The sequence below is a fragment of the Mchenga conophoros genome, linkage group LG7 (assembly GCF_057382185.1).
Source record: "Mchenga conophoros isolate Kocher_MC1m ecotype Shallow Benthic linkage group LG7, M_conophoros_male_GT1.1, whole genome shotgun sequence".
Classification (NCBI taxonomy): Eukaryota; Metazoa; Chordata; class Actinopteri; order Cichliformes; family Cichlidae; genus Mchenga; species Mchenga conophoros.
The window spans coordinates 24,808,348-24,823,987 of NC_140532.1; the positions used below are offsets into that span (position 1 = coordinate 24,808,348).

General features: G+C 40.1%; 1 protein-coding gene across 2 annotated transcripts in view; it reads left to right on the forward strand.

Annotated features, from left to right (window-relative positions):
* Nucleotides 1-13,701, forward strand: part of met (MET proto-oncogene, receptor tyrosine kinase) — a 68,052-nt gene extending 54,351 nt beyond the window's left edge. Inside the window, exons 14-21 of one of the 2 annotated variants that reach the window (XM_085283039.1) lie at nucleotides 393-527; nucleotides 1,548-1,826; nucleotides 4,308-4,388; nucleotides 9,788-9,969; nucleotides 10,087-10,196; nucleotides 10,465-10,630; nucleotides 10,719-10,855; nucleotides 12,538-13,701. In XM_085283039.1, coding sequence (XP_085139165.1) covers nucleotides 393-527; nucleotides 1,548-1,826; nucleotides 4,308-4,388; nucleotides 9,788-9,969; nucleotides 10,087-10,196; nucleotides 10,465-10,630; nucleotides 10,719-10,855; nucleotides 12,538-12,817 — 1,370 coding nt within the window. In that variant the 3' untranslated portion in view covers nucleotides 12,818-13,701. The remainder of the gene's footprint in view (nucleotides 1-392; nucleotides 528-1,547; nucleotides 1,827-4,307; nucleotides 4,389-9,787; nucleotides 9,970-10,086; nucleotides 10,197-10,464; nucleotides 10,631-10,718; nucleotides 10,856-12,537) is intronic. The other variant, XM_085283040.1, reaches the window with a different exon arrangement.
* The last annotated feature ends 1,939 nt before the right edge of the window (nucleotides 13,702-15,640 follow it).

The following is a 15,640-nucleotide window of genomic DNA, read 5'->3' on the forward strand; positions in this document are numbered from 1 at the left end:
TCACAAATCCAGACAGTTTATTAAATGACCAGAATGCCATTTTCCTTGAAAATGTTTGATTAGATTGCAGCAGCTCACCAATGATTTAAGAAAAGTGTTAATAATTTGCATATATAATACATAATTGCAAATGAACTTCAGTGTGTTTCTTCTAACCTGTGTGCATGTGTGTCTGCTGGGTTTCATTTTGCCTGGTCGGTTTGACGTTTAAAAGTTTGTCTGAGGGGCGCACTGGTGGAAATGCTTCGCCTTTCTCAGTAATTCGTCTCTACCTCCCTCCTGTCCACCCACCCCCACACACCCATCTTTACTCTCCTTCTGTCCTTCCTCGTCCTTCCATTCCACTGAATTTTCCATTACATTTTCTACATCCCGTTGCCCTTTGTCTCTAGATCTGTCTGAGGTGTGGTATGATGGCCGGGGTCACATCCAGCATCTGGACAGGCTGGCTAACGCGAGGAGTGTCAGCCCCACTAACGAAATGGTCTCCCACGAGTCAGTCGACTATAGAACAACCCTGCTGGAGGGTACGTCAACCAGATAAGCCCCTCCCCACCTGTCAACCTCTTCTCCTACTCCACCTTTCTCCCTCCTATCTACTCTGCTTCCCTCACCGTGGGGCTAAACGCTAATGCTAGCCATGCATGCCTTACTGTACATGCTGTGAATTAACAACCCTTGCCTTGATGAATTAAGCACTTTTGTCCATTTCAAGGAAGCATTTTATTGCTCCGCAGAAACGCTTTCTTTGTAGCACTAGAAACAGACAGGTAATTAACCATTTGTGTCAAATCTCCCGAAATAAAAAGACTAAAGAGCTCTAAAGAGCTATGTCATCTCTCTGTTGGTTTGTGATTGATTCTTTGATAATGCATTTGATTTGATTAGTTATTATCTATAAAAATCAAATAATTTAAAAGTATTATCATGATACAGATTACCATTCCAAACACATTAATTTTAAGCAATTATCATTTTCTTAATCTGTCACCATGGCCTGTTTCTAACACACAGCCAACACAATTGGTGGATGATTGTAGAGTTGTTGACCATCAGGCAAAACTGTGGTTCTAAAACTGTGTTTTTTGTTCTCTCAGTTTGCATCCTCAGGCTGTGAGAGGCTTGTATCATGATATTTAGTGTCATGGTCAAAGTTATTTTCCAGCTGCTAAAATGTGACTTGAAAGGCTTAAAATCTAAGAAGATAGACTTACTAATGAACTAAAGCTTGCCCGCAGGGACAGGTTGTAGGAGGAGGTTTGGTTGTAGGATCAGTAGCTGAGCTTAACAGCTGTGTCCACTCCGTTTGGCTGTTTTTTGTTCTGGCTTTTAAATAAAATGTGGGTAGTTTGGAATTCATTTTCCTTCTACTATAATCATTGAAGAAAACCTTTGTTTTTCCTCCTCTGTCGACCTCAATTACAGTGTTAAGTTTCTTTCTGCCTTCATAGCCATCCTTCTCTGATCATATATTGCAATTTGACATCTCGAGGCACTGCTGATACAGTCACTGACCTCTGACCCTACCATGTCCCTTGCTTCTCCAGATCAGGGCACCGACAGGCCCGAGACATGCCGAGCAGCTCCTCCTATTTATGGGGGCAATGGGGAACTGCTGTCTCCCAGACTGGGTGCCTTAGGAGGTGGGATAGGGATGGGTCTGGGGATGGGAATGGGGATGGATGGCGATTTGGTATCACCCCTGCTAATGGCGCCGGTCCACATCGACCCATCCTGCCTCCACCCAGACCTACTGACTGAAGTGCAGCACGTGGTGATCGCCAGGGAGCGGCTGCTTCTCCATCTCAACCAGGTCATCGGCAGAGGTGAGAAGCAAACATTTCATTGTGTAGAAACTGTTGTGTATGAAGATCTAGTGCAAACTGCTGTGTCAAATCTTTTAATGAACACATAAAGGATGTGTTCCTTTCCTTGCATTGATGCAAGGAAATGAAAAATAATGATAGATTGATTCATTTCAGCTGTTTTCCGCAGCTGGAAATGAGCATCCATTATCATTGTGACCATTCAAAAATGCAGTGATAATTAAGTACTCACCAAAAGCACTAACCTGAAATCAAAATGAACTGTTGTTAGTGTTGTACAGCATGCCTAAATTGTGCACTCTGATGAAATAGTGCACACTATATATAATATACACAATACAAGGGTGATTAAATTGACCTCAAAACAGCGCCAGTGTTTATAATCTCGCAGTCTTGGTCCAGTGTCAGTTTGCATTTATAGAGAAAATAAAAAAGTATCTGGACTCGAGGCATAAAAATCAATCCATTTGCTATGCCTTTGTGGTCGGTCACAAATTAACACCCAGATATATACAAGATGAACACAGCCAAAGTAACACAATCTAAATTTGTATTATGTGGTTCTTTTAACAGGAAGTTTGTGGAGATTGACTTGTTTTTGTCAGTCGTAACAAGAACTGAACAGTTTTGGATTTACATTTTGTTATGTTACATCCATTATGCTACGCTATGTTACGTTATGCTACATTACATTACGCCACGGTACGTTACAATAGGCTATGTTCCATTTAGCTAAGTTCCATTATGTTATATATATACTCAGCTCTACATTACGTTTCATTACTTTACTTTACTTTTAGGTCCAGACACAGAAGCCTTTTGCTGTGAGAGTGCTAACCACTGCACCATTACACCACTCTCCAATTAGCTCTGTTATAAAACATTCACTCTATTGCATCTATGTATACTTTTTTAGTAAGGTTCAAGGTTGTCTTCTATTGAGATGTGTTTATTTACCTTTATGTTCCATCAGCGTATAGACATCACAGTCCATTTAGCATTCACCAATCTCAACATTTCTATACACATGTGTAACTTAAACCTGTTTTTCTGAAATAGAGAAATAATACTGTAAAAAAAATTATGAGCAATTTTCAAGATTGTGGTTGTTGTAACGCAAGAATATATTTAGGATTTATGTTAAGCTATACAAAAGTTAAAGTTACCCACAAAGGTTTTAATTGCCTGCATTATCAAACCGCAACCCTGACATGCAGACACAAAATCACTTCACATGGTGACATTTAAGTAGGCGGCTCACAGTCGCAGATCAAATTCAGTTTCAAGAGGAGAAAAAGACCCAAACCCCTCCGTGTCACCCACAACAGCCCTCTGCCCCCTTGGCTGAATTATCCCCTGAAGTCTGGATTTGGTGGCTGGAGTTTTTCAAAGTGGCGTAGGATGATTTGTTCACAGCTAGTATTCCCAGGATCCATTGTTGAGAGTTGTAATCCAACACCAGCCATCTGCAAGGACGTGATAGAAGCACGCCGCGCTTATTTAATTCCTGCACCCCTCCCCGTCTGGGGCAGGCCTTCATGTCTTAAAGCAGAGTTATAATTCAATAAAATGTATAATAACTCAAGCGGGTTTGGCACTGGTTATGAGCTTATACGGGGTGCTAATGAATACTGAGTTACTTGGAGGTCTAAGGTTTAGTGTGATGGTGAATTTGCTGTTTCGAGTGTGAAACACACGAGAGAGGCTATTTCTTCTTTTTTTTTTTCTCCATGGATCAATCAAATCACCTCGATGCTGTTGCACCAAAATTTCATTTTTGTATGTATGCAGACATGTTTGTTATTCCTGGTACTGCTGTGAGGCCGATTAAAAGGGTGCACATGGCTAAAATCATTCTTTCGAGACAAAGGCTTATTTAAACCATGATATTCATTGATCGATGAATGCTAAGTGGCTAATTTAGTTGGGGTGGGGGGTGTCCATTTATGGGTAAGATTTAGAAACTGCGGTTTACCGACTGAATCTATGAGTACATCAAGCCATGAAGCAGAATATCTGACCTAAATTACATTCACAGACACGCGCGCAAGCAATTGGAATCTGCTTGTCTCAGTTTGCTTTGATGGACCGCCAAATTTCACCTTCATGCTTTTGTTATGTTTCTGAGTCACGGTGAAAAGTAGGATCGTCAAATTTTATGTCAGCTTGGGCCTCAAGGGTTCCAGTAACCCATTATAGAAGCATGACCTTAACAAACTCTTAACTGTTTTCTAGCCAAGTTTGTGATTAAATCATTGTTTTATGGCACAGTGGTAACAGATCTATTACCACTAATGGTGTGGCCTCCATCACAGCTGGATCCTATTGTCATTGGACCTGAAAGTGTTGCATCCCATTTATCACTGTCATTTGTGTGGGGTAAAGAAGTGCTATTTGTTAGTCCTTTACAGGTTTAAACACGAGGTTTTCATTTCCCCGATGATGACTGACTAATGCTGTACGTCGTGTTGTAACCTGCAGGCCATTTCGGCTGTGTTTTTCACGGAACGCTGCTTGAGCCAGACGGGCAGAAGCTACACTGTGCCGTCAAGTCCCTGAACCGTAAGTACAGGTTTTTTTTCATCAATGTGTTAGCTTTGGTTTTATGGTGTTTTTTGGCGGGTGGAGGGTCTTTCAGTTTTTTTATTTCTTTCTATAGTGTTTTCTTTCCAACAGTGATAAGTGAAATATTTAATTGCACATTTTTTAAATTATTAAACCAATGGTACTGTTTCTCACCTCACCGTTACTATGTTCTTTATCAGCTATCCTTAAGCTTGAATAAGGTGCCTGCATTTCAATGAACTTGTATACAAATACACACATATACACCAAAACCACTTCATTAGGAATACCTCTGCTGCTCATTAATGCAAATGTGTAATCAGCAACTACACAACCTTTTCAGTGAATGAACCAAAAAAGAAACAATGGGGCGGTGGGGAAAATGTCATTTTGTTGTCAGAAGTCAGAAAAGAATGGCCAGATTGCTTCAAGCTGAGGCAACAGTAACTCAAATAACCACTCGTTACAACCAAGAAGAACACCTCTGAATGCACAACGTTAAATTTTGAAGCAGATGGACTCCAGATCAATCTTCTGCATCACCTAATTAATACACTCTCTGACAATATGACACAGAGTTTGGATAGAGTAGTTTAACCTGCTCCCAACCAGCTTATGGGTTCACTCAAAGTTACCACAGTGCTTTATCCAGGTAAAAAGACAACCACTTTTGTGACTTTTAACCCAATATTTAGGCCTCAAGAGCCTAATTCAGAAAATATGTACAGTATGTAAACAAATGCCATTGGAGTGCTCCAAGGAGCATAACCATGTGTCTCACTCTGAAAATCTCACTCCAAGTAAATGTAATTAATAAATAAGAGTCAGGTGTGTGCAAACTGAAGCTTCCCTGGTTAAAATGCATCATGACCCCTCCTTCACCCGGCACACACAGACTAAAGACACTGTTGTTGTCAAAACGGATTTGCATCCAGCTACAGTTATTCAATCATTCATCTAGTTATATTATATTGCATACTTATTGTATGATATCACCGCGCTCCCAATGGCATTAAAGATCTCATCTCATCAGAAGCCTGAATCCTTTTCGGGCTTGAAATGATGGTGATGAATGAGCATTCGATAGTGAGGACAGCATTAGGGTCCCGGCTAATCGTGTAACCTGTCAGTTGCAGCAAGGGAGATTGATGCAGGAACAATATGGGGAAAGGACCTGTGCAGCTGCTGGGGGACACAAACCACAAGGATGGTAGGATAAGAGGTAGTAGGATAATTTTCGGTGGTAGGACAATTGTAGTGAACGTGCAATTCAATTTTGTTGCAGTCAGTAGCTTAAACTGATTCCTTTATCCTAATGTAGCTGTTACTATGATATCTAGTTGAATGGCAAATATGTTTTATGACAAGCACGAGTAGTTTATGTAATAGAGACATTCTCCTCACAGAAAAACTTGAGAATCAAAACTGAAATCAAATGTCTTCTCTTTCTGCCTTTGGGGTCTAACCTCAGCTGAAGGCTAAAGAGCTTCCATTTCTAACTAGATTATAGCAAAGTCAGCAGGGCTAAAGTGCAAGACACCAGAAGCAGGGATGCAATTGGCAAATGGGAATGGGTCAAGTCTGGGGTGAATCTTCAGGGAGGGTGTTTTCTTAGATGGGTTTCTATCAGCATTCTCTTTCCCCAAAGGTATCTAAGGAAGGGCTTCCCACTGATATCATGACAGGAGAGTTGCACCTTATCATACAATTATCATTCCTGCCAGTTTCCAAATGTCAAATGTTCATAAACAAAGAAAACATTTAAAGAGGGCCAATTCAGCCCCTTAATCTTTTTATTTTATTCTGGGCCTTGATGCAGCAACTAAATTCATGTTTTTAGTGTGAAATAAGCTATTTTAGCTCCTCTCCCCTTAAGCCAACTTTCTTCTCATTGGCTGCCCAGTTCAAACAGAAGGGTTGATCATAAGATGGGTGGGGATGAACGGCTGTATTCGGGTCATTCCTACTATTCGGTGCCATTTCAGTGTGATCACTCTTCATCAAAAAATACAAAATTTTGAATTATTTTAACATTTCATCTAAAAGAGGGATTTTCAACCTATAAGAAAAATGTATTGGTCCAGCTAAGGATATTATATTATAATATTTTTTAAAATCAAAGTCTTTACCCATGACGTGCCAAATGTCCACCCTGTTACAGGACATTCAATTTTCTATTAATAACTGTTTTGAATACACAGTTATAGTAATATTTACATTTTCTAAAAGCTACAATGTCCCTTTTTAAAATCTGCAAGAAAATTTCAAGGAAGTATTTTAAACAAGCATTATATTGAAAGAAGACAGGTTCAGTTTTAAGACACAGTGTAATTTCAAAAGATTGTTTTTAGATTCAAAGGGAATATAAAAAAAAAATTGGCTCCATTTTTAAGTAGCTTAATTTTGCTGATTCATTCCCTCCCAATAACCAAAGAGACATGCATTAAGTTTGTTGATTTGATTTAATTAACAAAAGAAACACACAGGAAACAGGGTGGACAGAGGAGAAACAGGGTGGACAGGAGGTAACAGGGTGGACATAACATCAGTGACAAAAAATACCACCTTAAAGAAACTTTGAACACCTTCACCATGCCCGTCCAACCAACACAGGTAGATACATGTCCACATTAAACAAGCAAATTTTCACTGTACACCCAACATAATGAACATTTTTCTCACACATTTTACCTATGCAACAGACCAGCAACTCCAGTTTTTTTCAACGAAATCCCACACTTTCCTCTCCAGCTGAACTGACCTCTTATTCAAAGGTGTTGGTTCTTTCATCAGACACACAACCTGGTCATCCCTATACCAGGTTATGTCCTCACATGGACTTGGCCAGTGGAACTTGTTGGTCCCGTTCTTGTGCATGCATTTCACTTTAACATCCTCTTCAACCTCCAGAATGATTCCTGGGTAGGGTTCACCATCGTAGTTGATAATGCACCACTGACCAATATGATCTTTTGTGATGTTCTCAGGCCGGGTTGGTCCCTCAGTGCAATGTGGACTTGCCTCTTGACTAAGGCTTATCTCCTTCAGGCCATAGCATTCACAGTCCAGTACACCTTTGTCTGCCTGGCAAAGGCAGGTTATGTCCCTCTATTTTATTGTTCCTGGAGAGAAACTGAGTACTTGGTGGATTTTCATGGTTCCTTTGACAGGCACAAGTGTCGGTCCATCAATAATTTCTTTTACTTTCCTCTCAACATCATCTTCTCCCACAAAAAAAAGTTCCACTGAAGTGCCCATGTCTCTCAGCTTGTGAAACATAGCTTCTGCGTTGGGGATATCTCCTCCATGGCGGACAATTGTGTCAGCTGACCTTTTAAGGGTGGCTCCAATACCATCTGGAGCCCCCTTTCCATGGCTGGCCTCAAAAAAGTTCCAGCTGATGTTTTTGAACCCTTTTTTGAATGGCTCTTTTGAGAGCAGGTAAAAGTTGCCCTTTTGTTTGTATTGTGTAGCTGGACCATCGCTGAAGACATGGAGGTGTTTGATAAGAGGGTATCTTTCTCTGATCATGTCTAACACAGGGTCAAGATGGGCCCATATCGCAGGGGGATCATGCCGCCTGGAAGGTGAGATAGAGCAGAATGTTACTGGTGACTGTTCAGCTGCAGTGTACAGTACTCCAGTATGTAGGGTTGCCTGCTGGTGTGACCCTCCGAAGTGGACTGCTTGTACTTCTTGAGAATACTTACAGGAGTAGTTCTCACTAAAATCTACATGTAGCAGACATTCATCGTTTCTCAAATTTTCTCTCAGTTGTCTGTAGGCCCTATACTGCCATCGGATATTAAAGACGTGCCGCCTAAATCTGAGTAGTCCGTCATGAAATTCCCCTGCAAGTGCATCCTCTGTTGTCATGACAGTTGTCTTCACTGTAATTGTTGACTTTTTACCAGATACCTCTCCATCATTTAATTTTTCATTCTCTTCTAGAGACCACTTGGTAAAGGCTATCTCTGTGCTGTTAGGAGGTCTCAAGAGTGTGTGTGTTGTACTGAAACAGTCTTTGCACTCACCGTATGCACAGACTTTGGATTTAGCATCACACATTGTTGCATCTACCATCTCTTCAATGTGTTTTGTTGCTGACAGACCTTGGACGTACAGGGCATTGGCCATGAACTGTAAGTTCTCATGTGTCCTGCACTGACAGGTTTCACGATTAGCTTCTGTGGGCACCACAACCCAAAATGGTCTTAAGGTGCAGAAACAAGAATATGAGACCTGATGCTCAGTTTCTGAAAGAAACTTATGGTGCAGATTCTTCAGTGAATCAGTTAGCAAACGTTTCTGTTTTTTTATTTTCTTTTGAGTTACAGTTTGCTTTCGTCCTGTTGTCATCCGACTGACGTCATCTCTTAAGAAGAAGGCCTTTATTTTCTGCTTGCAATCAACCCAAAAACTAAACTTCTATCATCTTACGTCCCCCCTGTTACCATGTGTCCCCCCTGTTACAGTGCATAGCAATAACAGGGGTGACGGTAACAGGGGGGAGATTTTATGCTAAACTTAGCCATTACTACTAGTATGATGAACAACAAGCTAGTACATGGTGACCACTAAGAACCATTTTTAACATGTTTATTAGCCATATTATAAAAATTACAAAAAAAAAATTGTTTCCACTATTAATAAGCGTAACAGGTTGGACGTGTTATGCTTTGCCACATTACAAAATCTTGCTAAAACATTGAAAAAAGGGTTGATTAAAGAGTGGTACTTACTCGTCTTCTTCTTGAAAGTTTTCCCTCCAAAATATGTTACATCCGGGAGTGTCATGTGACTAAAAGAATAATCAGGTGATGTGTTCTATGGAATTCTTATCAGAGTAACAGGGGTGACAGTTGATTCAGGGACACAACATTTTTTAAAGATTTTAAGTATTAAACATGCATTAATAATAAAAAAGAACATTTGATGAGGAACATTAGAAATAAGCCAATCCAGAAATGATGAAAAATCTAGTTTTTTTTTTTTTTAAGTTATATTTGTAACTGAAGTCGAGCAAGCATGACTGGGGACATAGTACTTTAGTGACTTGTGCTAAAATAAAAGTAATTTACTTTTAATGTATTTATCCTGTGTATATATCAATGTGTTCTATGGTAGAGGGGGGTTAAACATACAAGAAAATGGTTTAGAAATAAGCATTAGACAAGTTTTACACTAAATATACCATATTATGTCATTAGGACTCAAATGGCACCGAATAGTAAGAATGACCCATTCATAATTTAAAAAAGAAAACCACAATAGGTCCCCTTTAACTGTATTTTATTTTGACTTTACGGGGGGAATTTTAGAAATGTTTCATGATAAAAGTCAAAAACTAACTAAGCTAACATGAAAATGATGTCAACTTGTTTTTTTCTTATCAGGCATCACAGACTTGGAAGAGGTGTCTCAGTTCCTGAAGGAGGGGATCATCATGAAGGACTTCAGCCACCCCAACGTTCTCTCCCTGTTGGGTATCTGCCTTCCGCCAGAGGGCTCACCCCTGGTGGTTCTTCCGTATATGAAACACGGCGACCTGCGCAACTTCATCCGTGATGAGGGACATGTAAGGGCCCACATATAAGCATGTTGCAAATTTCTGCACCAGAACTTTAGTTCATTTCAAGACACATTTCACAAGTTTGATGATGTGCAACAAGGTGACTGTAATTGATTCTTCCAGAACCCAACAGTTAAGGACCTGATGGGCTTTGGGCTGCAGGTGGCCAGAGGGATGGAGTATCTGGCCAGCAAGAAGTTTGTCCACCGAGACCTGGCTGCCAGGAACTGCATGTGAGCTGGCATTTACTCATTTAGCATCAAGTGATGGTGTTTTAAATATAAAAAGGCACAACACAGCAGAAAATAGAAGTAAATACAGGTGGGAAGAGACAGAATCAAGAGAGCAATAAAGAGTAGAATAAGTACCTTATAACAATGGCAAGTAGAAAATAGTCAAAGAAAATAGTACTATAATACTATAATTAGTATAGTAATAAGTTAATTATTTCAGTTATTGTTAAAATGAAGTAAAAAAGGCATTTCGTGTTTTCCCCGACAGGCTGGATGAGAGCTACACAGTAAAGGTGGCAGACTTCGGCCTGGCCAGAGATGTTTATGACAAAGAGTATTACAGCGTTCACAACAAGAGTGGAGTCAAGCTGCCCGTTAAATGGATGGCTCTGGAGAGTCTGCAGACGCACAAGTTTACCACCAAATCAGACGTGGTGAGGACTTTTTAGCAGTGTTTAACTGTTTACATCAGAACAACAAGTATGTCATTAAAGGGATAACAATGAAACTCTCTCCATGTAGTGGTCTTTTGGCGTATTGCTATGGGAACTCATGACCCGCGGAGCTCCGCCGTATTCTGATGTGAACTCCTTCGACATCACGGTGTTCCTCCTGCAGGGGAGGAGGCTGCTGCAGCCCGAGTTCTGCCCTGATGCCCTGTGAGTGTGCGCACATACAGTATGCAGAAGTTAATTTAAATGGAAAACCAGTGCGAGTACAACATTTCTTTTCTAAAGGCTTCTTGATTCTGATTGCTGAGCACTTGTTGCTGTGGTATGTGAAGTGCTGACCCATTAGTGAAAGAGTTACTGGAAGTGTTAAGAAAACCTTTTCTCTTGACACAGTCGAGTTTTTCCAGTTTTCTTTGGAACAGTTCACATTGGAACTGCTGCCAATCACTTGTCAAACCAGGACTGTTTAGACTGTTTCAAGCAAACTTACCTGAAACTCTTAAAATAACAAAAGAAAATCCTTTTTTTTTTTTTTTTTTAAACTCAGTCATTTTCAGCAAAGCTCACTTAACACTTGCTCTTATCCATTAAACTCTGGCCTGTGAAGCAAATGCCAAGAATGATCTCATACATCCCAGATAACATCATAAGGTGCATAGTGTGTGTGGACGTTAGAGGGGAATGGGAGTGTTCAGGTGAGGAGGCAGAGGCCCAAATTTCCCAAGCTATAAATTAAACAGACGTCAGGAGATGATGCACATCTGCAAATATTTGTGCAATGTTTCATCCACGAGTGTTCACAGGATGTTTTGGGTCCCAGATTATGGCAGACTCGTTAATAAGGAGGTGTTAGTTCCTGAAGTCTTAACATTAAATTGTTTTGGGGGGTTTTATGGTTATTTTGCTTTGGTGCAAATAATAAAAATGGATATTTTAGAGCTACAATATAATAAATAAAGTCATTACACCAAGAAAAAATATGCAATAACTTAACCAAAGTCACATTCAAGATCTCCAGAACTGACTAAACTGCTAGGATTGCTGGGAGCCCACCACTTATTTGCTGGGCCACATAACAACAGATCACGTGATTTGTCCGCCCAAAAAGATGTTTACAATATCTATTTATATTACAGAAATATCAAACATTACAAACACCTTCTAATGCTTTTTTTGTAGCAGGGGCTACACAGTTCACGTTTCCCGTGACCAAGAATTCACCTCTTGTGTTTGTAGAAAGAAATGCCTCGTCGCTAATGGACATAAATAAACAGCAATCAGACTCGGTACAGAACAATCACTAAGTGTTTGTGTTTGCGCAATTTTTTTGGGCTGCCCTCATACACTGGTTTTCTAAATTGGCACTTCTTCAAAAAAAAAAAATAAAACAACTTTAGAGAATTTGTAAAGTAAGCATTTGTCTCCAATTAGTGTAAATTAATTTTCCTCTTTTGTAGAGCCCAACCATTACATCATATCATGGCGGATATTATGAGTGAATTTTGGCCTCTTACAGACATATGTATAAATAAAAACAATCAGAAAGGTCCTGTGGGCTGTTTTGATATCTTGTCCATCACATAGCTTATACATATAACAAACATACATACATAGATTTCTTTTCACCCTAGAAATCCTGAATCAGTCAGGCTCTACTGCTGTGCAAGTTATTTCAGAAGCCACATAAACAAAGACTTCTTAGAGAGGAGCAATTACATATAATATACCCACATCAATACAGCAGCTTTTAAGTCTTTACACTCTACATCTCAGATGCTAGCTTTTGACATTTCAAACATTTTGCCAAATCACTGTACAGTGTACAGGTGTAACCACATGGTAATGTCCTGCCTTCATCATGATTTAATGTCTCTCTTCTCTGCTTTTAGCTACACGGTCATGATCGAGTGTTGGCACCCAAAGCCTGAACGACGGCCCTCATTCTCTGAGCTGGTTTCCCGCATCTCTGCCATCTTCTCCAGTTTCAGCGGCGAGCACTACGTCCTGCTCAACACCACGTACGTCAACATAGACAAGATGAGCCCCTACCCCTCCCTCCTCTCCTCCACCGTTTCCTCCTCCTCATCCTCCTCTGAGCCTTCAACATCCACTTCCCTGCCATCCCGCTCCCCACTCTTCTGTCAGGTGGCCCAAGACTGCTGCACCTGAAAAGGGAAAAGGGAGCGGATGATGGATGAGACTCGGAAGGAGGGATGAAGCAAGGAAGAAAAGGTGAGGTGATGAAGACTCTGTTTGAGAACTACTGTATGTATTTGCCAAACACTGGACACTGCATGCTGAGGGAAAACAGACCTTTCACTCACTGTGCATTGATTGTGGCCCTTTGACCTTCTCAAGCGTCACCAAATGACAGTGGTCTCCAAGAACTTTAGGGCTGACCTTTTCAACTTTTGTCAATCTTTTCTGACCTTTCATTGACCCAGAGGAGCAAGAGGTCAAACGTCCTCCATCGTGTACAAGACAACTACAATGCCTCCTTGGAGATTTCCGGTAGACAAAACGGCCATCGAAGAAGCACATCTCAGTGACTGATGCACCCACACACAAACCAGGGTAGCTTTCTACTCCTCTGTGGGTGGCATGTGCTTCAATGAGTGGATGTGGCTCAGACCTTTACTGCATCTGTAATGTGAATGAGTGACAAATGGCCACGTAGTCATGTTATATATATAAAAGTCACACCTCCACAAACCGTAAACATGACTTCATGTTACCTGAGAGACAATCTAGCCTGTGCTCTGATGGGTTTTCTGCCTCGGGTGTGTAAACTGAGGCATACTGGAGGTTAGTGGCAGTGTGTAAGTGTACAGTGGGATGTGTACAAATTCTGCTGCCTGTGTGCAGATCACTGGATGCTTTATTTGTGTAATTGTCTTTGGACCACTAGCTTTCTGATGGGTAAAAATTCCCCTTTCAGAAATGTGTTTCACCTGTGGGGAATCCCCAGATGTTTCTGGTGGTGAAATAAAAGCCTTTTTTTTTTCAACTTGAAACTTATATATCAAAAAATGAATAAATAAAAATGCAGCTCACTTTGATGTTTTCTTGGAAGTAAGAGTAATAAATGAGAACCGTGCAAGTCCAGGGAGTTTTGTTGTTGTTGCTTACTGTATGTCGAGCATCTGTTTCGTACGGCTTGCATTTTATTGACAGAAAAACTGTGTACAGTGTAGCTGATAAAACGGGTTCGCAGCCACAAGGTTTTTTATCTCACATTTAATTCATTCAATCAAAGCTCATATTTTGATGCCTTGAATAACTTTTAAATTTTTTGTTGTGCTCTGAAGAATCTCAAGTTATCGCACTTCAAAGAGTCCCTGTGTTTGTCTGGCTTCAAAACAGGACTGTCATTTTATCTGACTGTAACTGACCGCTGTATATTCTTTTATGATCGCTCTGTTTTGATGTTTAACAACCCTACCCGTGTATTTGAAAAAATCTGTTGCCTCTTGACTACAAATGATGTACAATTTAGACTTTCTGAGAAGCATGTGATAGGGTTTGATATTTCATTCCATTTACTTCTATTCATTTCAGCACAATCTAAAAATTAGAGTCAGACCAATATGATGCTGGACCGATGTTATAAGCTAATATTAGCTTATTACCAACATATTGGTATTGCTGTGTAGAACCCAGTATAAATTGGTTTTTTGTTTTGTTTTGTTTTTTTACAGTCTGTAATGCAAGAACAAGATACTTGAAGAATTGTAGAAAATTTTCATCCTTTTCTTTCTGTTTATTCTGGAGAGCATGGGTTCGGAGATGCAGTTCTCTCACCACACTGTGCAGGATATGTAGCAGAGTAGCATCGCAGCTCAAGAAATGGTCGGGTTTTGTCTCTGTGCAAGTTGTGTTTGTGGAATACACAACAACAACAACAGCCCCAGTATTATATCTTTAGGTTGTATTTCTGAGTATACTGTATATATATATGAACAGAAGCATTGAACATTGGTACCTGCCTCAAAGCTTCTCTCCCAGCTAGAGCAAGAGGCAGGGTACAGCCTGGACAGAGGCTGGGCTAACACTATTTTAAATGTTCTGTTCTGTTTGAATGTGCCAGTTAGTCAAATGTATAAAAACGTATTGCTGCATCAATTTGCCATTGTAATTTACTCAAGTCCCTAAATCCAAGTGGTGACATTTGTGATGACCATTATATAACAAGAAATGACTTCTTTTTGTGTTATACTGGAATATACAACTTGAATTTGAATTATACGGTGTGCTGAAATTAATGGAATTAAATGGTTTCCTGAAAAAAGAAAACCAGATTGTCAGAAATGCAGCAGTTTGATTTTTTTAATTGGTTAGCTCTCAATTCGAGTAATTTGTCACCAATGGGCTAAAACTTCACTCATGTGGTCAGTGTCCATTTTAACATTGCTATATGTAGCAGATTTTTGTTTTTTGCTTGTACGTTGTTGTTTAAAAAAAAAAATCTGAATGGCCGCTGATATGATTGGGCCATTAATGGACAGTTATGAATGTTTGCTATGACAAGAAAATTGCTGTACTATATTTTTGTATTGATGATGAGCCTCTTCTTCGCTGGGGTGACCAGGGGTGAGTGAATCATGCCACAAACAATGATTAAAACCACTTGTATATGAACCACTGCCATTAGGTAAATACAGACAGAGACGTGTGGATTCGTTGTGGGTCTGTGTGGATGCTCGTTTAGCTTCATTGCTGGTAAATCATCTTGAAAACGATATAGAATGTTGTACAAACTGGAGCCGCCTCACAAAACTCAAAGACTGCTGTCTCTTAGATCATGTGATTTTCTGATGCTTTGTTTGTTTTTAACACTGTCTGTTCTGTGTGTGCGTGCGTGCGTGCGTGCGTGTGTGTGTGTGTGTGTGTGTGTGTGTGTGTGTGTGTGTGTGTGAATTCGTCTATACAAAAAATCCTGAAGGTACATGTTCCTATGTAATGTCAGTTGAATTCTGTCAGTGTAATAAAGCT